A 24,539-nucleotide genomic window follows, 5' to 3' on the forward strand; every position below is an offset into this window, starting at 1 on the left:
TCTTTAGGGCTCCAGTCCTGGGCCCTCTTCTTTTGCCCACTTGATGCATTCTCCCTAAGTGATCCCCTATCTCCCACAAGTTCCATTATCAGTGTATGCCAACAATGTAGAAGTCAAATTCTAAAATCCATACTGCTGTCCAAATTACAGCAAACATAGCAACTGCCCCGCTGGACGCGAGGTGGTCACGTCAGCTTCACGTACCCCAGGCCGAGCTCGTCGGGCTCCAGACCTGCTCCTCCCGCTGTTCCCACGTCAGTGAAGGGTACAATCTGCTGAGTCACCTCAGCCATAAAGGTGGCTGGGCTCCTTGTTTACGCTCTATACAAGGCCAATCCCCTCCTCCACGCACACTGACCCTGACAATCCTGCTGTCACTGCCCTCTGCTAAACGGTGGTTCACTTTCCCTGACCTACTGCCTGCAGTCTCCTGGCCAGCCGCCCGGCATCCAGTTCAGTCCATCTTCCACATCCCTGCCTGAGTAATTTTTTTTTTTTTTTTTTGGTCGCACCGCATGGCTTGGGGGATCTTAGTTCTGTGACCAGGGATTAAACCCGGGCCATGGCAGTGAAAGGGCTGAGTCCTAACCACTGGACCGCCAGGGAAATCCCATCTGAGTAATTTTTTAAAAATAAACTATGATTCTGGTCTTCTCCTACTTAAACTCCTCTAGAACTTCTTTTAGTCCCGAGGATAAAGGCTAAACTTTTTCTGTCTTACACAGCTGCCCACATCTCACTCCATGGACCGCCATCCTGGTCACAGGTCACCCTTTATTGCACACCTGTTCTCTCTCTCATTTTTGAACTCCGTGTTACCTCCTACAGCTGGAATACTCCTTCCATACATTTTACTTGGCTATTTCCAGTTCATCCTTCAGCTCAACATCTCAACTTAAACGCCATTTATCCCGGGAAGCCATCTCTGATCACTGGGACTAGCTCAGGTTTCTCTTCTCTACATTCCCAGCAACAGACATTTCTCATTCTGTATTATCATGAAGAAATTTCCACACACTGAGGTATGGGGAAGTCATTCTGGCTAATACAGGATTTAATTTGAACTTTATGTTAACTAGAACAGGCTGTCTTGTGGCCTGTTAAACATATACTGTGTATCCGCTTTCACCATTAAAGAAAAGAATGCATTTAAAAATCAAAATGGATTAACTGTGGTTCAGGCATCCACAATGGAGCCGGGTGGCCATTGTGGATGTGGTTTCAGACCTGTTCCTACATCACTGAGAACTTGAACTGTATCAGACTCAAGGACACCACCAGCTGTTCTCAAAACAATATCGGCTCACAGCTGCCAGCTGCAACCTGATGGTCTCAAGGTCTCTGCTTTTAACTGTGCAACCATAGTTGCAACAAGCTTAGGGTGTCACATCCAGAACAATCCCAGTTCTGTGCCGTCTTCGGTGAATTATTTTTGGCACCCTTTGCCCAATCTCAAAAATGTTCCATATTGGAAGGTAAATGAAATGGCCACGTAAACTAACTATTAATTTTTACAACCTGCTTAAGCTCATTTTATAAATTCTAAGAAATATTAGTCAAAGAAAGAATGAAAGCTTTATATTTCAATATATAAATACCTGGATTTTCATGGTGCTATCTTTAATTTTCTGAAACTTCCGTTTTTGTATAAATCCTTTCATTCTAGCTTGAATAATTATAACACTGCTTCTTATTTGTAAATAAACTTCTCTTTGATGTTTTGCAGACAAAAAGGCTCTGTGGTGATTCTGTAAAACAACTGCTGCTTCTCTATACAATAAAAACTGTTTTCTGGTTTGCCTTCTCCTGAAATACCGCTGTAAAGTGATAGCTGCCCTTTTCTGCTCAATGAATCTTCTTCGATACACAGCCATCTGAAGGAAGGACTGAATTCGCACGGCAGCACACTTGTGCTTTTCCAATCTTTTTGTGATCATTTTACGAAAAGCTTTTTGAATTGTTACTGCAGCCTTTCTTTCAGAATGATACTCTGCTTCCTGTAAGGGACCAACTAGAGAAGCTTTACACCGTCTTTGAACCATAAGTGCTGGGATTTGGCCAGCTTCATACTGAGTTTCACTTCTGTGACAGCAGAATGCAGATTGGGTAGCAGGGACTGCCATTTTTTCTTTGGGCATGTTTTTAAATTTCTGTCTAACTTTCATGCCGCTAAAAGCAGCCTGAATAGGTCTTACAGATTTCTGAATGGCTAAAAATTTTTTTCTTTCCATTTTAACTCTGACATATGACCTGTAATAATTCTGTATAACAACAATTGCCATTTTCTTTGCCTGATAATCCACTCTGGCCCTGTGCATTCGGTAGAATGACTGAATTTGGGTGGCAGCCAGGTGCATGAGTTGGATACCCCTTCGTGCCTTAAAGCCTCTGTAATAAGACTGTATACAAATGACTGCCTGGGTTTGCACTGCAACTAGTGCTCTGTACCTTCTTTGAACAAAAATTACCTTTGCTCTAAAGTAGAGATAGTGCTTCCTTGTTTTAAAGGCTTTAAAATGCTTCTGAACAGTAATGACAGCCTGATGCTGCTTTTCCTGAATCTCTCTCCTTATGATCATATCCTGAAAGTCTGCTTGGACACAGGTTGCTGCTTTCTTGAGTGCATTGTGTTGAAGAGCTTTCTTTTTATTGGCTCTATATCTTTCTTGTATTACTTTTGTAGCCCACTGAAGCTTTTGGTAGAAAAAATACTGCCTGTACATTCTGTATGTGCTTTGTATTATGACAGCAGCTCTGTGCTTTTCCCTTAAAAGCTGCCTTGCTTTCATCCCCTTATATGCAGCCTGAATGACCACTGCAGAATGCCTTTGTTGGACATAACGCTCTCTTTGCAATTTTGCAGCTCTGTATGCTCGGTAATGTTGCTGAATGAGAAGCGAGGCGTGTTTCCAGGTCTGAAAGGTAAGGTGTGTTCTGTGCATTCTGAAAGTTGCCTGGATGAGGGCTGCAGCCCTGTGCATCTCCTGTAACTTCTTCTTTACCATCAGCCTTCGGTAAGATGACTGGATTGTAATGACTGCCTTCTGTAACTCCAAGAATTGGTGCAAGTGATGTCTGGCACAAATGGTGGCTCGATATTTCCTCTGAACAAAAATAGCAGCTTTCTTGAGGGAAAGGAATCTTTTCCTCATCACTAAAGATCTGAACCTGCTCTGAATCAGGGTTGCAGAGGCATGCATCCTTTTCAAATGTCTTCTGGTTTTCATACCCCTGAATGCAGCCTGGAGGACCACAGCAGAGTGTCTTTGCTGGCGGTAGAGCTGCCTCTGCAGCAGTTTGGCCCTGCTTGCCCGGTATCGCTGCTGGATGACCCGCGAGGCGCGCCTCCAGGCCTGGTATCTCACACGTGCACAGTGCCTTCTGAAAGCCGCCTGGAGGACGGTAGCAGCCCTGTGCATCTCTTGCACCTTCTTCCTCACCATCCACCCTCTGTACCAGGACTGGATTTTGAGGGCTGCCTTTTGTAACCGTAGTAACTGTTGGAAGCGATGCTTTGTGCAAACATTTGCACGATATTTTCTCTGAATCCACACAGCAGTATTCCTGAGAGACAGGAATCTCCTTCTCATCATCAGAGTCCTAAATCTCCTCTGAATTATAGCCGCGGCCGAGTGCATGACCTTTAAGTGTCTTCTAGCTTTCATCCCCCTAAAAGCAGCCTGAATGCAGATTACAGAATGTCTCAGTTTGCTATACCTTTGAAATTGTATGTTCCTATCCCTCATTGCCCGGTACTTTTGCTGCACCATTCTTGTCACCTTCTTCAACTTATTAAAATAAGCTTGTTGTTTGTGTCTTCTGTAGTGGGACTGGATGAGTGTTGCTGCGGTCTGCATCCTTCTCAGGGTCTGTCTAACTCTTCCTCCTCTGAAACTGGCCTGGAGAATGGTAACAGCTTTCAAAGTTGTCAGGTACTTTGCACGTTGAGTTCTACCCTGATGATATGCTCTGTATCTTACCTGAATTATGACGGCTGCTGTTCTCATTTGATGATATCTCCTCCTGGATTGCTGCATTTTAAACACGGCTTTAATAAGGGTGGCTGCTGTGTGCATGTGCTGAGTCTGTCTTCTCACTCTAACACCTCTATAAACAGCTTGGATTTTCACAGCCGCCTTCTTTAAAGTAAGATATTCCTTACGCTGATGGTCTGCAATTTTAGTATCTCGATACCACCTCTGGATTTTAACAGCTGACGCTCTGTAGGTGGCGTACTTCTTTTTGGTCTGATAAGCTCTGTAACTAGATTGTATAGCGGCTGCCGCCTTGCGGTGCTCCTTTATTTGTTTCCTCACTCTCATCCCTCGGTAAGCTGACTGTAGGATGACTACTGCTGCTTTGGTTTTCAAATACAAATGATGCTGTTTTCTCCCAGTACTGTAAGCCCTATAGTACATTTGAATCAGACAAGCCGCTTTTTTCATGATTTTCCACTTCTTTCGCTGCACGTACATTCGGTAGCATGACTGTATGAGGACAGCGCATTTCTGCTGCTTCTGAATCTGTCTTCTCGCTGCTCTGCCCCTCCACGTGGACTGAAGCATCACTGCTGCAAGGCGGAGCACAGTGTACTCCATCCGCCCCCTCCTCCCGGCAGCCCACGCTCTCAGATGTTGCTGGATGACGGATGCTGCCGTTTTTAACAACCCGAACTCTTTCTGGGCCTTGGCCATTCTGAAAGCAGCCTGAATCTTCACTGCAGCTTGATGTTCCCTTCTGATCTGCTTCCGAACTTTCCAGCCACGGTAAGCGGACTGTAGAGAAATCACAGCTGCCCTTGTCTTTAAAAAATGTGTTCTTGTGTCAGAAACAGTCTTGTGTGTCCTGTACCATCTCTGAATCTTGAGAGTAGACTGAAGCACAGATTGATATTTCATCCTCTTCCTATAGCCTCTAAAAGCAGTTTGAATTTTAAGAGCAGCTGTAGATTGTTGTTTGATTAGCTGGCGTACCTTATAACCTCTGTAAGTGGCCTGCAAGCAGATAACTGCTCTTTTGACTTGCAAGAAGTTCTTCCTCTGATTGACCCGTGCTTTGTATGCACGATAGTAATTCTGAATGACAACAGTTGCTTCATAGATTTTCAGGTAGTACAGGCGCTTTTTTCTCATCCTGAAATGAGACTGTAGTGAAACAGCAGCTTTTCTCTGCAACCTCACTTGCTTTCGAACCAGGTACCCTCTGACAAAAGCTTGCAGTTTGATGCAAGATGCCCGCATGTGTTCTTCTCTCTTTAGTGCAGCTGCTCTTAAATGTAAATATTGTTTACGAGTTTGCTTCATCTTGACAATGGATTGTAACTTTACTGCAGCATTTTTTAGCCTCAGAAATTTTTTTCTGGAAACATAAGCCCTGAAATATGATTGAATCCTTATAACAGATGTGAGGATGTGAATAAACTTTTTCCTGGCCTGCATCCCTCTATATGCAGACTGCAGAACAATGACAGCAGATCGCGTCTTCTGGTAAGAAGCTAGAACTTTCTTGGCTGAAATGTAAGCTCGAAAATGAATCTGAATTACAAGGGCAGCTTTCTTTATCTTCTTATATTTCTGTAATTGTTGATGCTTCCTTATGTGTGCCTGCAATCTGATAATATTTTTCTTAAGGTTTAGAAATCGAAGTCTGTCCTGTCTCATTCTCCAGTATGACTGAAAGACACAAGCAGCGGTGATCTGTTTGCATAAGTTACGAGCTTTCATTCCCCTGAAAGCGGCCTGTAGTCGGATGGCTGCAGCCCGTTTCTGCAAGTAGCTGGTGTGCTCAACCTTTCCTTTCAGACATGCTTTGCAGTACTTCTGGAGAGACAGGATAGACTCTGTTTTCCTTTTATATAACTTTCGGGCTTGAAAGCACCGAAATCTCGTCTGAATGATGACAACACAAGACCTAATATGAATGTATTTCCGTAATTCTCTCTGCATCCTGTACCAGGATTGTATGACCGTGGCAGCTTTCTCTTCTTTAACATGTTTCCTGACACACCATTCTCTAAAAGCTCTTTGCAGTGTTATTGCAGCTTCTGTTTGTAGTTGCATTTTACGTTGCCTCCATCTTCTGAACACAGACTGGATTATAAGGGTTGATGATCTTAGCATTTCATATCTCTGTTGATCCTGCTTTCTTCTTAAACAAGCACGCCAACGCCTCTGAATTGTAACTGCAGCCCAAAGGTATCGTTTGTAAGAAGCAACAGCAATGATCATTCTTATCCTAGATTGCAGGATGATTGAATAATATTTCAGTTTCAGAAACTGTTTTCTAGTGGAATATCTTCTCCAATATCTCTGAAAAAGGTAAGAAAGGACACAAAGTAAAATAGACACATCTTTCTATACTTAACATCCTTGAAAGTATTAATTTTTCTAACATTTTGCTTAAAAACAAAGACATTAATTTTAAAAGCGATATATTTTTGAAGAAGATACTTGTCTCTTTTGTTTATAGTTTAGTTTCTGTGTTGATACAACTGTAGCCAATCCAAACTAATGATATTTATATGGCATTTGTATTCAGGAGACATAAGAAATATAAACAAGTTTATGTTATATTAGAATAACATATTAGAAGATTTAAAATGAAACTATAGTAATATTCTGCTATCTACTGATTCTAAGTAATTTCCTATGAATGTATCTCTGGATCTTATATTTTCCCCTTTTATCAAGGTTGCTAAGCTATCTTATAATGATTGGAAACTGTTTATAGGAGGGGGTCTGTGTTACAGGCCTGGTAATGTCAACACAGGATTTTGAGAAATATCACTGAGCCAGATCACTCTCTGAGTCAGTATTTTCATTAAGAATAAAATTTAGGAATTATAGATACATGGTTAAAAAGCAGAATTCTGGAAAGACTTGAGAAGTAATAAAGCTTTTTCCTCTTGCTTCCTTCCCCACCACCCCACGTTCCCTAACTCCTTAGTTATCCCAGCAACATGTGAGCTATGAAGTCTCAAGCGGATCCTGGCTACTGGTCATCAAGCTCTGGACGTTCTTTTCGCAATAACACCATTCCTTTGTCCAAAACACTCCAAGTACTGCTAAGATGTGGCAAGAACTAATGGAAGGATTAAAAGTCTCAGAAAAAAACCATCAAAGATACAACTAAGAGCCAAATGGGAATATTAGAACTGAAAACACAATAACCAAGACAACAGCAACAAAAAACCTCACTGGCATGGCTCAGTAGCAGAATGGAGATGACAGACGAATCAATGAACTTGGAGATCAATACAAATTCTCTAGGCTGAACAAGAAAGAAAAAAAATGATTGGGAAAAAAAAGAGAAAGAAATGTCTTAACAAACTAAGAGTAGAGGGGAACCTCCTCAGTATAATAAGAACATTTACACAAACCTACAGCTATCATCAGATTTAACGGTGAGAAACAAAATGCTTTCCATCTTAGACCAGGAATAACACAAGGATGTATCCTCTCACCAAGCCTATTCAGCATCTACTAGAGGTCCTGCCTAATGCAGTAAGAAAAGGACATAAAAGCTATGCAGACAGAGAAGAAATAAACCCTTTTTTTGTTCATAGATGACATGATCATTTATGTAGAAAATTCAAAGAAATGACAAAAACAAAAACTCCTGGAATAAGCAACTATAGCAAATTTGTAGAATATGGAAACATTAACATTAGTAGCAAAAAAAGAGAAATACTTAAAAGTATATCTAACAAAATATGCACAAGATCTGTCAGAGCTACAAAACTCTGATGAAAGATATCACAGAACATCTAAATAAATAGAGATATATCATATTCATAGATAGGAAGGCTGGATTTTGTTAAGATGTCAGTTCTTCCCACCTGGATCTATCAATTCAATGTAGTCTCAATCAAAAGCTCATCCAGTTACTTTGTGGACACTGGCAAACTGCTTCTAAAGTATATAAGGTGACGCAAAAAACCCAGAATAGGGCTTCCCTGGTGGCGCAGTGGTTAAGAATCCGCCTGCCAATGCAGGGGACATGGGTTCGAGCCCTGGTCCGGGAAGATCCCACATGCCGTGGAGCAACTAAAGCCTGTGTGCCACAACTACTGAGCCTGTGCTCTAGAGCCCGCGAGCCACAACTACTGAGCCCTCGTGCCACAACTACTGAAGCCTGCGCACCTAGAGCCCGTGCTCTGCAACAAGAGAAGCCACCGCAATGAGAAGCCCGTGCACCGCAACGAAGAGAAGCCCCCGCTCGCCGCAACTAGAGAAAGTCCGTGTGCAGCAACAAAGACCCAATGCAGCCAAAAATAAAAATAAAATAAATCAATTTATTAAAAAACAAAACAAAACACAGAATAGCAAATACAATAGTGAAGAAAAACAAAGTTGGAGGACTAACATCATCCAACTTCAAAAGTTACTATAAAGCCACAGTAATTGAGACAGTGTGATACTGGCAAAATAATAGAAAAATAGATCAATGGAACAGAATAAGGAGCCCAGAAATAGACCCATGCAACACAGTCAACTGATGTTTGATAAACAAACAACACAACTGAATGGATAAAAGTTTTGTCAACAAGTGGTACTGGAAGAAGTAGACATCCATATGAAAGAAAAAGTGAGTCAAGCACTAACTCTTAACCTTTCACAAAAATTAACTCAGATGGATCATAGATCTGAATGTAAAATGCAAAACTATAGAACTTCTGAGAGATAACAATAGAATATCTAAGTAACTTTGGGTTTGGCAATGGCTTTTTAGATATAATGCCAAAAGTATAATCCATGAAAGAAAAAAATTGATGTCAGAGTTTATTAAAATCAAAAAAAAAAATCTGCCCTGTGAAAGACTCTGTTAACAGAACAAAAAGATAAGCGATAAACTAGGAGGAAATATTTATAAAATATAAATCTGATAAAGGGTTTGTATCCAGTTATACAAAGAACCCTTAAAACTCAACAATAAAGAATTCAAAAATGGGCAATAAGAATTTTAAAATGGGGAAAATATTGGAATGCTTCACCAAAGAAGATATACAGATTGTAAATAAGCATATGAAAAGATGCTTAACATCAAATGCACTAGGGAATTGCAAACTGAAACAGCAATGTGATGCCTATACACATTTATTTTAATGGTAAAGTCTAAAACAGTGACAACACCAAATGCTGGCCAGGAAGTGGAGCAACAGGAACTCTCACTCATTGCTGGCGGGAATGCAAAATGGTGCAGCCACTTTGGAAGACAGTTTGTCAGTTTCTCACAAACCTAAACATAGTTTTGTCATATGATCAAGCAATCCCATTCCTAGATACCTACCCAAAGAAGTTGAAAACCAAGTCCACAGAAAAACCTGCACACAGGTGTTTATAGCACCTTTATTCATAATGGCCCCAAATTAGAAGCAACCAATATGTCCTTCAATAGGTGAAAGGATAAAAAAAACTGCAGTACATCAATATGATAGAATGTTATTCAGCAATAAAAAGAAACAAGCTATCAAGGCAGGAAAAGACATAAAAGAAACTTAAACGCATATTGTGAAGTGAGAGAACCTATCTGAAAAGGCTACATATTGATGAATTCAAATTATAGGACATCCTGGAAAAAGCAAAAGTATAGAGACAGTAAAAAGATCAATGGTTGCCCAGGATTTTGCAGAGGGATAAGAGATGAATACGTAAAGCAGAGAGGATTTTTAGGGCAGGATTTTTGTCAAACACATAACTACACCACATAAAGAGTGAAACCTATGGAAACTAAGGACTTTAGTTAATTACAATGTATCATCATTTGTTCATAAATTGCAAAAAGTGTACTATAAAAAAAAGAAAGCAAAGCAACAGAAATGAAAAATATCTGCATTAATAGGATATTATTCTCATGTACTCTTTAAAACATTTATTATGATTGAAAGAAAAAATTATTAACATTGCCTGATGTGATTTTATTTGTATGTAGGTTTAATAAATAAGACCGCTAAAACATAAAAGTGGGGGGGAGCAAAGGAACCTAGATAGTGGCAAGTTTTCTACATTCCATTTAAAGGGATAAAATATTGATTCTAAGCAGATTAAAAGTTTTGTATACTGAAATGCCTATAGCAACCAAAAAAAGGCAAAAACCCAACCAAACAAACAAACAAAACCCAAATAACCAAACCCCTGTACAAGGGGATAAAATAATAACTAAAAAGAAAAAAAGATAAACTAAAATGTAATACTAAAATGTATTCAAATAATTGAAAAGACAGGAAAGGGGAAAGAGAAGAATGAAAGAAAGTGAACATTCAGAAAACTAAATAATAAAATGATAGATCCAAATCCAAACATATTGATAAATATCTGAAATATAAATGGTATAAATCATCAATTAAAAGACAGAGATTTTCAAAACATAAAAACTATATGCTGTCAAGACTTTAAGCCATATATAATGATGTAAGCAACTAATAAGTAAAAGAAAGGAAAAAAATATACCCTGCGAATGATAATCAAGTGAAAGCTGGAGTGGTTATAGTAAGAGCATGCAAGGTTGACTTCAGAGTGAAGAAAATTATGAAGGATAAAAAAGGAATATTACACAATGATAAAAAATGATTAAAAAAATTCAACTCATCAATGATAAACAATGATAATGATAAAAACCAAAACTCAACTCACCAAGAGGACATAAAAACTCCAAATGTGTATGCACCTAACAAAACATCTTCAAAATACATGTAGATAAAACCGAAGGGAGAAAGATATATCCACAATTATAGTTAGAGACTTAAATACTGCGCTCTTGGTACAAGACTAAATAAACAGAACACCAGTTAGGATATACAAGAACTGTTAAATATCATCACCCAAATAGATCTAATTGACATTTATAGAACACTCCACCCAACAACAGAATACACATTCTTTTCAAGTACACAGAACATTCACCAAGATCAAAGACCAGCAAACTCTGTCTGCAAAAGGCCTATTGATTAAGAGGAAATAGTTGCAAATCACTGACAAACAACTTGTACCCAGAATATAGAAAAAGTCTCAAAAGTCAATAAGATAAGCTCTCAATCATAAAAATGGGCAAAAGATTTCAAGAGACACTTCATAAAGAAGATAATCGAAAGGCAATTAAGCATTTGAAGACACATACATAGCCATTAGGAAAATAGAAACTAAAACCAAGACACCGCTACACATCTATGAGAACGACTGAAAAACATAGAAATCGGTGTTGCTAAGGATATGGAGCAATTAGCATCCTTACACTTTGGGGGTGGGCAGCAAAGTGGGTTAAGCCACTCTAGACGCAGTTTGGTGATATCTTATGAAGCTAAACAAACGCTTACCAAATGACCCAAGCAATCTCATTCCTAGCTGTTTACCCTAATGGAATGAAATCACCTAAAACTGGAAACAATGCAAATACCCCTCAACAGATTAATGTATAATCAAATTGTGGTACATCCATACAATGGAATACTGTTCAGCAATGAAGGAGAATAAACCACCAATACATGCAACAACGTGGATGAGACTCAAAGGCATCCTGCAGAGAGGAAAAAAAGCCAGTCTCAAAACCTACCGACTGTATGGCTCCGTTATGTGACATTCTCAAAAAGGCAAAACTATGGGACTAGAGAGCAGAGCTTGGGTGCCTGGGGCTGGGTGAGGAGGGAGAAAGGACCGCAAAGAAATAGAATGCAACAGTTCTTCTGGGAGATGCAACTGCTCTGTATCCTGATTGAGGTGATGATTTCACAACTGTGTTTAAACACATGTGTACGTGTGTTTAAATCTGTGGAACCACACACCAAAAAGAGAAAAGCACATTTTACTGAGGGTTAATTTAAAAATTAAAATTTTAATTTTAATCAACGTAAAGTTAAAATTTATTAAATTTAAATTTTAAAAAATTTAGAATATACCTAGGAACAAATGAAGATATTTAAGACCTCTTGCATCAGATCATAAAACCATTTTAGGAGACTTTTAAAGAGGGCCTAAATAAATAGGAAATAAACACCATGTTTAGTAGCTAAAGATATCAATTCTAACTAAACTGACCTATTCAATTAAATCTCAACCAAATTCCAATATTTTTTAAACTTCAGATTCAAAATATGTGTGAAAATGCAGAGGACTTTAGAATAGCCAAAAACTTCTTAAAGAAAACAAAGAAAGTTTTATCTACCAGACATCCAGATTTCTTGTAAAGCTAGAGTACATGGCTCACTGGTAGACAAAAAGAACAATGAAATAGAAAAAAACTCCAGAAACAGAACCACACATATAAGAATATTTGATGTATGCTAAAGATAGCACAGCAGTGAGGCAAGTGTGGTCATTTCAGTAAATTGTAACTGAAACAATGGCTATCCATATATACAAAAAGAAAAATGGTCCCTAACACAAATCATTTGCAAAAATTAATTTCAAGAGAGATCTAAATGTGAAAGACAACACATTAAAGGTTTCAGAATATAATACAGGAGGATATCTTCAAGGCCTTAGGTTGAAAAAACACTCCTTAAATGGTTCAAAAAAAACAAAAACAAAAACAAACCCACTAACCATAAAAGAAAATTAAGAACTTTCACTGAAAAGACATAAAACTATAAACCACGGTCTGGGAGAAGACATTTACAACACACATATCCAACAAAGGTCCGATAACCAGAATAGATAAAGATCTCTTACAAATCCACAAGAAAGCAAACAATCAAAATAAAAAACAGAAAAGAAGATCCTTGAAAAAACACTTCAGGAAAGAAGACTTTCAATATGAAAAGGTGTTCAATGTCATTCATTACCAAGGGAATGCAAATTACATCTATTCTAAGATACCACCGTACAACGACCAGAATGGTGACCAGGATGGCTAAAATTAAAGAGATAACTTCCAAGTATTATAAACAGCTGGCGGTGCTATAACCACCTTAGAAAAGTCCTTGGCAGTATGTACTAAAACTGAAATATATATTCCCTAAGACAAACAGTTGTACTCGTAGGTATACGCCAAACAGAGTGAATATATTTCACACCAAAAGGCACGTTCATAAAAGCTTTAATCATAACAGCTCAAAACCAGAAAGCCAGATGTCCATCAACAACAGAACAGACAAATAAATTGCAGGATATTATAAAATGAAAGTTAAATCACAGTTACTCTCAACAACACTGATAAATCTCCACAAATTTCATGTTCAATAAAAGAATTCACACTGTCTGAACCCCTCTATGTAAAATTCAAAAAACAGGCAAGACAATATCAGAGCATTTAAGAAAGATGTATAGGAAAAAGGCATGATTAGCATACATTAGAATAATGGTTACCTTCGGCTGGGCTGGGGGATTAACTGATTGAGAAATGCCTTCTGAGAGGCTAGCAATATTCTATTTCTTGACCTAGGTTGTGGTTACGTAAGTATTCACCTAGTGAAAAACCATTAGGCTCTCTACATTTGTGTTTTGTGCAATTTTCTATGTGTAATATTCCACATTAAAAAAAAAGGTTCAAAGAAAGAGAATTTATCAAATCAGAATCTCTCACTTTCAGTAGTAGTAGCCAGAAACAAATCTCCAAATTTATAAAATAGATAAAATTCAATGGCATTTACATAGGGTAAATTTAAATAGTATACCTCTCTGATGTTATTAAAATAGAATGTAATACCAAAGACTAACATTTGGATGTAAGGAATATGTCCATTAAGTAAAGTAGATACGTTAAATTTTTTTTGTTTTACTCAGTCGAAAAATTACATAGGCATTCTATAAACTGATTGTAAGTAGTATTTCCAGCACTTGCCAACTAAGTGGGCTGGAGAGGAAGATGTACACTGTTATCCCCAAAGAAAAGTTTCCAGGACTCATAGTTAAAGATGAAAAAGAGAGTGTGGCTGGGTTTATGGATATACAAGGTAGAAGGGTACAGTGTACCAGCATGACCCACAGTGGAAGACTGCAAACCTCTAATGTAAAACAAAGAAGACGGCACGGGGTACAGAATTAGACTGTTCCCTCCTTCGGAGCAAAGGAGGTGTTTCGATTTGTTTGACCCTTATGCTGAACACAGCCAAGAGTTTTACATGTAGTAGGGAGGTACCAAATATTTGTTAAGGTTAAGCACTAGATAAAATATAGAAGCCTAAAATATAATAATTTAAAACTTTATCGTATTTTACTTTCTTAAAAATGTCATTAAGCCTTTTTAAATTCAAAAATTCAGAATACTATACCTGAATAACAGATGCTGATTGATTTTGAACTTTTTCTAGTTTTTCCTTTTTTAACATTAATAATATTCTCTTCGCTAAGAGTCTTCGCCAATATTTCTGAATGACCAATGTTGCGTTGACCTCCTTTTTAAATCGTCGTTTAGTTAGAAAATTGATTACAGCTGACTGAATAATTCTTGCAGCTTTGTCTCTCTTCTTAAAAAAAAAAAAAAAAGCACTTAATCACTTAAGACCCTAAACCATTATTTGTAAGAAAATCACCTGTTAAATATTAATCGAATTGATCCTGGAAATAAAATGTCCCCCAGACTTATTGTAAAATATGCTCATCTTTGGAATATAGACACTTCTGGGCATGTTGAAATAGCTGATATATTGTTGAACATATTGAATAGACTTGCAGATATATTTATATGATAAAACAAAGATTCCTAGGAAATATCATCCTAAGATAATGATCACAGACATGTTTGATTTATCACAGATCATCGGTAACAATATAAAGTCAACTTAAATGTGGTATGTGTCTCAGATTATGGTGCAGTGAATTCACGTTTGATTTTTGAGAAAGGGATGGATTGTAGGAGAAAAAAGAGACTCTAAAACAAAATGCTTTACAGTATAAGGTGGTACTGTTTTGCTACAATTTGAAGAAAGGAATTCACAAAAAAGGAAAGGCAAAATACCCTCCTTTAGCCCCAGAATACATTGTGGCTTTAAGCCATAGAGGCTGAAGAGAACAGAGTACTGGGTCGTGATAAGTGATGCCAGGACTGCCCTGCGGCGTCGGTGGCCAGAGAGGAGCTGGCTGTCCCGGGAGCACTAGAGGCCAGTGCCCTGCACATCTCTACTTCTTACTTCTAATCATGAATTAGTACGAATAATAAAAGATTAAATACCAGGTGTCAGGCACCATTCTAAACACCGCAGGAATGATTCATCCAACCTCACAACAACCGTTAAGAACAGATGAACAGGCACTACTCTCATGGCCATGAGGAAACTGGGGCTGAGCGGTCAGGTAGATAGTCAGTCCACCAGGAGGATGGCCAGGATTGGACGTAGGTAGTCTGGCTTCAGAGTTCGTGCTCTTAATCATTTTGCTATACTCTTCAAGGCTAGATCTATCACTTCAGTTCACCTGAATTAGAAACTGGAATATAAATTATTCATCTAGTGAAAAGGAACAACTTAAAGATCGTCTGATAACCCTTTGCATTGCTGTCTGGGACAGTGCACTATGCAAGAGTGGGCTCTACACAGAGATTAGCTATAAATTCTAATTATTATTTAATTAGAATTAGTTGTTGGTATCTGTGGATGGAAACTGCACAATATGAGGACACAACTAGGGAAGGGATCAAACTGCTATTCTGACAGAGGAAAAAGGGAACTAATGGACGGAAACATATACTAAGGGATGGTGGGGGCCATATATTGGATCATACCCTTGAGTGAGGGAAGACTAGACAGTTCTAAAATTAGGCTGAGGAATTATGTCCAACAAGTGGATTAAGCCATCTAACATCATTGTCAGTGCCCTGTGAAGCCTGCAGCCTTTAAGGCTGTAAATATCCAAGTAAAAAGCACATCCCCCTTCACCAACACCCACAATTTCAAAACATATCACAAAGCTACAATAATCAAACAGTGTGGAACCAGCATAAAGACAGATATATAGACCAATGTAATAGAACAGACTGCCCAGAAATAAACCCCCATGTTACTGGGTAATTAATCTTTAACAAGGGTGCCAAGACCACTCAATGGGAAAAGGACAGTCTCTTCAATGAATGGTGTTGTGAAAACTGGTGTTTGGATACCAACATATCAAAGAGTGAAGTTGGACCCTTATCTCACACACTATACATTGATTAACTCAAACTGGATGAAAGTCCTAAACATTCAACCCAAAGGTATAAAACTCTTAGTAGAAAACATAGGGTAAAGTTTCATAACATTGGATTTAGCAATGATTTATGAGATATGACACCAAAAGCATAGGCACAAAAGCAAAAATTAGACAAAATGGGATTACATCAAACAAAAAAATTTTGTTCATCAAAGGACACAATCAACAGAGTGAAAAGGAAACCTACATACTGAGAAAAAAATTTGCAAATCATATATCTAATAAGGAGCTTTTATCTAGAGTATATAAAGAATTGTTACAACTCAACAATAAAAAATCAAATAACCCAGTTAAAATATGGGCAAACGAAGATATTTCACCAAAGATGACATACAAATGGCCAACAAGCATATGAAAAGATGCTCAACAACACTAATCATCAGAGAAATGCATATCAAAATCACAATGAGATATCTCTAAACTACTACAAACAAACAAACAGAAAACAACAACTGCTGGCAGGGATCATGGAGTAGCTGGAATCTTTGTTCACTATTGGTGGGATTGTAAAATGCAACTCACAGTGACTACTGTTGGAAAACAGTATAGTGGTTCTTCAAAAAATTCAAAAATAGAATCACCATATGATCCAGCAATACCACTTTTAGGTAGATCTCCAAAAGAACTGAAAACAGGGTCGAAAAGAGGGATTTGTACACTCCTGTTCATAGCAGCATTAGTCACAATAGCCCAGAGGTGGAAGTAACCCAAATGCCCATTGAATGGATAAAGAAAATGTGGTATATACACACAACGGAATACTATGCAGCCTTTAAAATGAAGGAAATTCTGCTGCAGGCTACAACATGGGTGAACCTTGAGGACATATGCTAAGTGAAAGAAGCTAGTCACACAAGGACGAATATACTGTATTATTCCACTTATATTAGGTATCTAAAGTAGTCAAAATAGAAAGTAGAAAGGTAGTTACCAGGGATAAGTGGGGGAGGAAATGGGGAATTGTTAATGAGTACAAAGTTGCAGTTCTCCAAATTGAAAAATTTCTGGAGATCTGTTTCACAACAATGCAAATATACTTAACACCACAAACGGTAGTGTTCGGTAAACTTAAAAACTATGAATAATCTAAAAAACAGTTAAGATGGTATATTTTATGATATCTGTTCTTTACCACAATTTAAAAGAAAAATATTTCAGGGGAATAAAAACCACCCAACTTATTAGCTTAATAAAGAATACGATGCAGTTCAAAAGTAGCTTTTGAGTCAAAAGCTATAAGGACCAGGGGCATTTTTGGATGCAGTAAGTTGACATAAAATGAAACTGAATTAATTCAGCTTGTAGATCATCTCAATCTCAAGCAAACTAATGTGGAACAATTGTATGTGACATTAGAAAAGCTACAGGGAAAGGAAAGTAGATAAGTTCAAAGAGCCAAATATATTACAAAAACTAGCAACTATGTGAAAACTTACATAAACCAATGGCAAAAATTCCCATACCCACAGTCACGGACCACATGTCATCGTTTTTAGTTCTACCATGTGGCTGAGCCAACCTGTTACCAGTTTATTTTTAGTTTGCTTTGTATATGTAAAGGATTTACTTTGCTTTGGAACTGGTGCCTGTTCACTCAGGAAGAACTAAGAGGTAGACTGTGTCGGGGACCCTTGGATAAGCCTGCTTCATTCGTCAGGGAATTTGGGCTGTTTAGCCAATGCTTCTCCGTCACAACAAGAGCTTGAACCATTCTATTCTCAATAAATAGTTTATCTAAATTACAATAATGACTAAAGGAAAATATAGAACCTGGAAAATAGCTACCTCAAGGTAGTGTTTATGTGCTTACTAGCTTGGGATATTTCTACAGGAATATGAAGGGAACCTGGTGCTTCATGTTCCTAATAGCAAATGAAGAGGTATTCTTGGATCTTAGTGTAATTGTATAAGAAAAGGAGCATTGTCACCTGGAGAAAGGAGAGAAGCAGTGGTTTTCAAAAAAAAAAAAAAGGGAAATTTCCAATACTTGTACAAAGGAAATAAATCAAGAAAAGGGATCTTGTGAGGAAAAAGCTAAGACATTTCTGCAATTGATATGTGATTAATACAAGACTACCTTGAGCAGAAAACTAAGATTTCATTACCAAAAGAAAGAAAAAAAAATTCTAATTGATACCTGTTTCTTAAAATCTTAAATGTCTCATTTATTGTCCTATAAAAAGAATTAATGAACTAATTTGAGGACTGGCCAGGAGGGTGTCCTCCCTGAAAACTTTCCTAAGACAATTCTCCGAGAAGCCTCCGGAAGTGCCAAGTTATTCTCTAAGGATATGTGGGCAAGGAGGCAGACCCTGGGAAGATAAGGGGCGAAAGAAGGCACAGAGAATACGTGGCAGCAGAGAAGACCCCTTGCGAGTGTAAGCTACTGCCTACTTCCCAGAAGTTACTACCAAGACTTTAGTGGGGCCAGAGCAGATTATTTCAATTAGTGTTATTTCCAGGTCTGATATGGTGTGAGAGAAAACATGGTATGTTTATGAGTCGCCAAAATTTAGCTACTTTACAGCTACTAAGAACTTTATCATAAATGCATTGTAATTCAAGACCGAGGAGCCATCCTGGGTGAAATGTATTTCTGAAACATATCTGATAAGATTTCTCAAGCATGGCTGCTTCTCTGATTTCTCCAAATAAATACAGCATTATTAGTGGAAAGAGCATGGAGATAAAAGGATTAAAATAGTTGGTTCAATTTGATCAAGGAGACCATTTCTCAGATTGTTAAAAATGACATTTTTTCTCAGAACTCAAGAAAACACTTATTTTATGTTACTGCAAAATTCATACTATTGGGGTTGCAAAGGAAAACAGTAAATAACATCCTTCTCCCTGTGCTTAGGTCCTAAACATTTTGAGACATAAAACAATGGAAACCAAAATGCCACTTTTAAACTAACAAAGGATAACCTAGAAGACAGTTTCATGGCAGACAAAATGAGCTGGCTAATTGAACTGCAGAATCAGGCAGGTGACACCCAGGACCGAATGGCACTGGTGGAGGTCAAGCCTTCCAGAGCACAGCATGAAAAATTAAAGGAAAACTCCTGTTTCCTGGAGGCAAGTCAGGGTCCAGGAGGAAGGAGGGAAGAGCGGAGTCAGACCTCCCCAGTTAGCTTTTCACAAATTTACAATGTGGTTCAGGTACTCCATGTCCCCTGGAGCAGATTAAGTGAAACGATGGCAGAGGCTGGAAGAAATAATGAACGAAGGAAACATGAGGAGTTAGGGGAAAATATTCATCCCCAACTCGAAACACACACAATTATGAAAATTACCTCAGTAATTTCCTATCTCGGTAAAACCTAAGAACAGTATCAAGAATCAATCAGCTGACATCTTATGAACTACAATTTAGGTTATAGTGTTTTTTCATTTTTGAGGAGTACCTGATGGCATTTTAGATCTTTTTTTAGCTTGTATTTTCTCCAAGTTGTTTGTATAAGTCGAGCGGCTCTCGTTTCTTTACGAAGATCCAAAAGCCTTGCACAAAGAAATGACAAATAGGTAATAACCACCTAAGAGACAACATAAAAGGTGAAAACAGAAGTTTCCATGAGACAGAGAATATAAAACTTCCTATCATCTGAGACTCTGATTATTAAGAGGTATGATTGGTTAAGACACTTTTACTTACCTTCTCGTCGGGAATTGTATTTGACATATCTGAGTGATGGATCATAGCAGGTATTCCACCGAGGTCTCTAGCTGCAGACCTGACCAACTGAAAATTTTTCTTTTCGTTTTCTAGGAGTTCTTTGTATAGTTCCGAAGTATTTTCTGCAATGCAAGTAAAAGAGAGAGATCAGATTAGACTGCTCTTGCCAGAAATCAGACAGGCCAACAAAAAAACTGGAAAAGTTAATCAACCAAAAGGGACTAACCCTGATCAAGTGCTTTAAGAGACAAATCCAGGGAACTTTCATCAGATTCAGATGATGAGTTTAACACCACAGAACCAGTTTGCGTACACTCTACGGTTTGGGTGGTACGCTGACATATGGCAGCAAAAGGCACATAGCAAGGATGGTAGTGGTGGATCAGGTAACATAACACCCGGCCATCTGAGAAAGACACTGTAAAGTTCTCCACCTGATTGGAAATATCAGAAAAAGAATGAACTGTATTTAGATAGGAATATAGATTCTAATAGTTTTATAGTCCATATTTCCTTTGAATAGCTAACTTATCACGTTAATTTCTAGTAGCGCTTAGTATAATACCATATTCATGGCCAAATCCTCACCTATAAAATATCAGTTATATTATTGTTCTGGGTTGGATAGTGTGTTCGTCAAAAATTCACGTCCTTCCCAGAATCTCCCGATGTGACCTTATTTGGATACAGGGTCACTGCAGGTTTAACTAGTTAAGGTGAGATCACACTGGAGTAAGACGAGTTCTTAATCAGATGCGATTGGTGTCTTTATAAGAAAAGGAGAGACGCAGAGACAGACCCACAGGGAAAATGCCGTGTGAAGACAGGCAGGGATTGGAGTGACGTGTCTACACAGCAAGGAAGGCCAAGGGTTGCCAGCAGGACCGGAAGTTAAGAGAAAGGCATGGGACACATTCTCCCCTAGAACCTCAGCACTAGGGTCTTCAGGGCTCTCTAGTACTTAATTAAAACATAGACGATTACCCATATATTTGATGTTTTTTCTGTTTTATATTCCTTACCAGATATTTTATTCATGTGTGTCAGGACCATTTATTTTCATGTATTTACACTTAAACGTACATTTCATACAGAAATACAGGATCGATCTGACAAATGATTATAAAAGACACAGCTAAGACTCCTCTCCTCCTCTCTAATGTCCCTCTGTGCATGGGGGGGTGGTTATTTGCATTCACTCTTGTAATGAGGGTGTGATCCTTTGGCCCACAGTTCTACGCAAGCATCTCCTATTAAGACTCCCAACTAGGCATTTTTTTTTTCTTGGTGATACATAAAATAATCGTGCATTATACAATTGGTGACAGATTAGATGACACTAGGTATGTGACAGTACCCTTACTCATTAGAGGAAAAGTTTGCTTATACATATCAACTAATTTAAGAAATGAAAGAAAATATTTCACATGCTAAGTTTGACTTTAACCAAAATTTATTTAAAGAAACTGGGCTAAAACAAAGAACTTACTTTTTTATTATAGAAGTCACAGACAGCATTTACCCAATCCATCAGCAGCTTTACGCTTTCACTATATTGTTCAAAGTGACCACTATGCCTTTTGTCTTTTTTCTTACTGATAACAGCATCAGAATGGCATGACACTGCAGACATTGTTCTCTTCATACTCTGTGTGTGCTTTAAAAAGTCAATTTCTTCCTTTAACTGATCTAAATTAAGGGAAATATCCACCTGAAATACGAAAACAGGATACAAATCTTTATATTTTTCATATACTATTTTTGACCCACAGAAGCTAAAGTCTTCTATTATCATGATTTTTTTTTAAGGCAAACACAATCTACGTGGAAGTGATGGAATGTATAAGTGGTTAAGTGCATGGGATCTGCGGCCACGCAAGCCTGGGTTCTAATCTCCTCTCTGCTTCTGTTCAATGCTGAACCCTAACTCCAGTTTCCTCCCCTATGAAGTAATGACAATAGCTACCTTATAGGGGCATTGTGAAGATTAGACTGGAATATACTTAAAGCAGTTACCACAGTTCCTGGGACAGAAGAAAGTCTAGTTAGTAATAACTACTATTGTTAGTCTTTATTTGATGCAAAATGCTTTTATAAATCAATATTGAAAATTGATAAAAAGTACAAAATGTACCAAATGTACAATACCTGAAAAGCCAATACTATCTTCCAAAGCAAAGCCAGAGTTTTTTCTTTGTGCCTATCCACAATATCCTTAGAGAGGATTGTATTTCCTGCAAATGGAAAGATAGTCCGTTAGCACAATATATGTACACATCAATTTTTAGTGAGAAGAAAAGTTTTATAATGACTCAATTTTTACCATGCTCATCATTCAACTGAATTCCTCGTGATTTAAGAATTTCAAGAACAATGTCAACATTGTGCATCTTTTGAAGACGACTTATTGCAGGAATCCTGAGTTTCTTTGAGAGATTCCAGTTTCGTGTGAGAAGTTCCATGGTTCGCCTAACAATAAAGGAATTTTCAGATGAAACTGTTAGATAAAAACATACATGAAAAATGAACTTCATTTAAATAATCACCCACATCAATCTTCCCGATTTAAAGAGTTTTAGGTTAGAAAGACCCCAAAATACTATCTCAAAACTCTGTTGCTCCATAGTTAGCAAATACAGTTATTTCTCTTTTAAGTCGGGGGGTTAAGGTCTGTGAACAGAATGTAAGAATGAAAAATAAGATGCACACACACAAATGCACACAGGAACAGAAAAACAAGGTTCTATAGGGAAAGGAAAGGAAAATGGATATTTATTGAGAAGCTACTGTATTCTACACATCAAGTAAGTGTTTTCTTTTATTTTAGTCTCCATGGCAAATCCCACAATCCGGCATTATTATCGCATTTTTGGCGGATGAAGAAACAAAAGCCCAGAAAAGTAAAGTAAATTGCCTGTGATCATACAGCTAGTAATGACAGGACTAAGAGCAGAACTAAAACCCAGTTTTACAGTTTCCAAAGCCGTGCTCTTATACCTATACCAGATAAGATAAAAATGTTTGAGTGCCTACCTTAAGAAGTCACTTATACCACAGTTTAAATTCAAACTCTTAGTATCATCTAGTGCTTTACACTAGACGAAGATCCCTGTTTCCACAGAAAAATCAAGCCCCAACTGATTACCATATATAGTTAAAATTTGGCAGAATTATTTACAGAACCATATTTCTAAAGGTTAGGAAGCAATGTACGATCATTGTAGGCCAACCACTCAGTCAACGTCTGAAGCGTTTCTGCAACACTAGACTGACTGTCAGCTACAGCATCCGTGGATTAACCATTCCCAAGTATCCTCATTTTGCTGACACTGAAGAAAACAGAAACTTGGTATGCAAGATCAAGTCTCTTAACTAGCAAGAGTTCCTGACCAATGACAAAGCATCAACACCCAACACTGGGAAATCCTCAGTAACTCCTATAAAAGCACAAAAATGTCCTTCATTGTCAAAAATAGCACTGAACATAAAGCCAATCACTGCTCCTCCTGGACAGTGGAAAAAGTCTAAAATCGTGAATTCCTATTGGCCAGAAAACAGATGTGGTGGCTTGGATTTATGAAATGAAAAATTAAATATAAAAATAATATGGAAAACATTATCAGCAAATGCTCTGGCCTATATGGAAATCACTCAAGTGAGGAAACTACAGTAAAGTTCAAAAGACTGTTACCTTGCCATGAGAATATATGATCAGAAAAGAAAAGAAAGTTCATGGAGATTTAATTTAGAAGGCAACAAGGGACATGCATGCTGTTTTTGAAGAACTGGGGATTCACAGAGACATAGGGATCCCTTTCTCACAAATGTCAAACGTAATATAAATTAGAGAGTTTCCTAGAAACAAGACAGATGTCTTCAATCCACATGTCCTAAAGAAGCCAACCAAGGCACAGTGTAAAGGCCACTCCTCCCAGAGCAGGCACTGGTAACTGCTGTCACACCAAAGCCAATGTTGAGGATTCCAGTTTGTTACCGAGGAAACAGCGTGTGATCTGAAGCCAGACACATCCCGAGCTGATGTCCACCACCACTGTATAAAACCTGGGCAAGCCACTTTACGTCTTCATCTCACGTTTCCTCACATGTAAAACAAGGTTAACACGACTAAAACTGGTCTCAAATGATGTACTCATGAACCCACTGCAGACGTAAAGCATTACTGAAATGTTTGATAGTTTAATTAGTTCCATGCTTTCCCCAACTCCTATTCTGGGGTATCAGTGGTTCCTACTCAGACACTGTCACATGCCAGCAGGGAGAAAAAAATGTGGATAGGAGACAAGGTTTCTGGGCCTAAAATTGACACCGTTTTCCCGAACTTATCCCAACTTTTTTAAACCCTAGATTTATCCCATTACATAAAGGAGCAAGAAAGATTGTGTATGTATAGAAAAAAGTGTTTTCCAGAAAATTTTAGTCTATTCTAGTGAGCAAAATAATTCCATTTCTTATACTTACACAAGACGCACCCCACATTGCAAGTCTACAGCAAGATTTGTAACAGCAAAATCAAATTCATCAAAAGGTGTCTGAACATGGTTCACAGGTAATCCCAGGAAGCTCAGGTGACGGGAAAGGTCACCTTCACCACCTAGGAAGTTTCGTGAAAAAGCCAGGAGAATTTCTTTACTAGCCTATGGAAAAACAAGTGGCAGGTATTATATTCTAGAATTATAATTTTATTTACAATAAAAACAAATTCTTCAAATCATTCTGTGCATATAGAA

At 37.9% G+C, this 24,539-nt stretch overlaps 1 protein-coding gene across 5 annotated transcripts in view; it reads right to left on the bottom strand.

Moving 5' to 3' along the window:
* The window catches only part of ASPM (assembly factor for spindle microtubules), a 62,955-nt gene that overhangs the window by 14,132 nt on the left and 24,284 nt on the right, over nucleotides 1-24,539 (bottom strand). For 2 of the 5 annotated variants that reach the window (XM_007167281.2, XM_057549468.1), the window contains 9 exons: nucleotides 24,271-24,446; nucleotides 22,115-22,260; nucleotides 21,940-22,025; nucleotides 21,281-21,502; nucleotides 20,018-20,225; nucleotides 19,771-19,913; nucleotides 19,523-19,651; nucleotides 14,204-14,398; nucleotides 1,599-6,308 (listed from right to left, as the gene is read on the bottom strand). In XM_007167281.2, coding sequence (XP_007167343.2) covers nucleotides 1,599-6,308; nucleotides 14,204-14,398; nucleotides 19,523-19,651; nucleotides 19,771-19,913; nucleotides 20,018-20,225; nucleotides 21,281-21,502; nucleotides 21,940-22,025; nucleotides 22,115-22,260; nucleotides 24,271-24,446 — 6,015 coding nt within the window. The remainder of the gene's footprint in view (nucleotides 1-1,598; nucleotides 6,309-14,203; nucleotides 14,399-19,522; nucleotides 19,652-19,770; nucleotides 19,914-20,017; nucleotides 20,226-21,280; nucleotides 21,503-21,939; nucleotides 22,026-22,114; nucleotides 22,261-24,270; nucleotides 24,447-24,539) is intronic. The other 3 variants (XM_057549452.1, XM_057549474.1, XM_057549460.1) reach the window with 3 other exon arrangements.

Source organism: Balaenoptera acutorostrata, chromosome 1, assembly GCF_949987535.1.
Source record: "Balaenoptera acutorostrata chromosome 1, mBalAcu1.1, whole genome shotgun sequence".
Taxonomy (NCBI): domain Eukaryota; kingdom Metazoa; phylum Chordata; class Mammalia; order Artiodactyla; family Balaenopteridae; genus Balaenoptera; species Balaenoptera acutorostrata.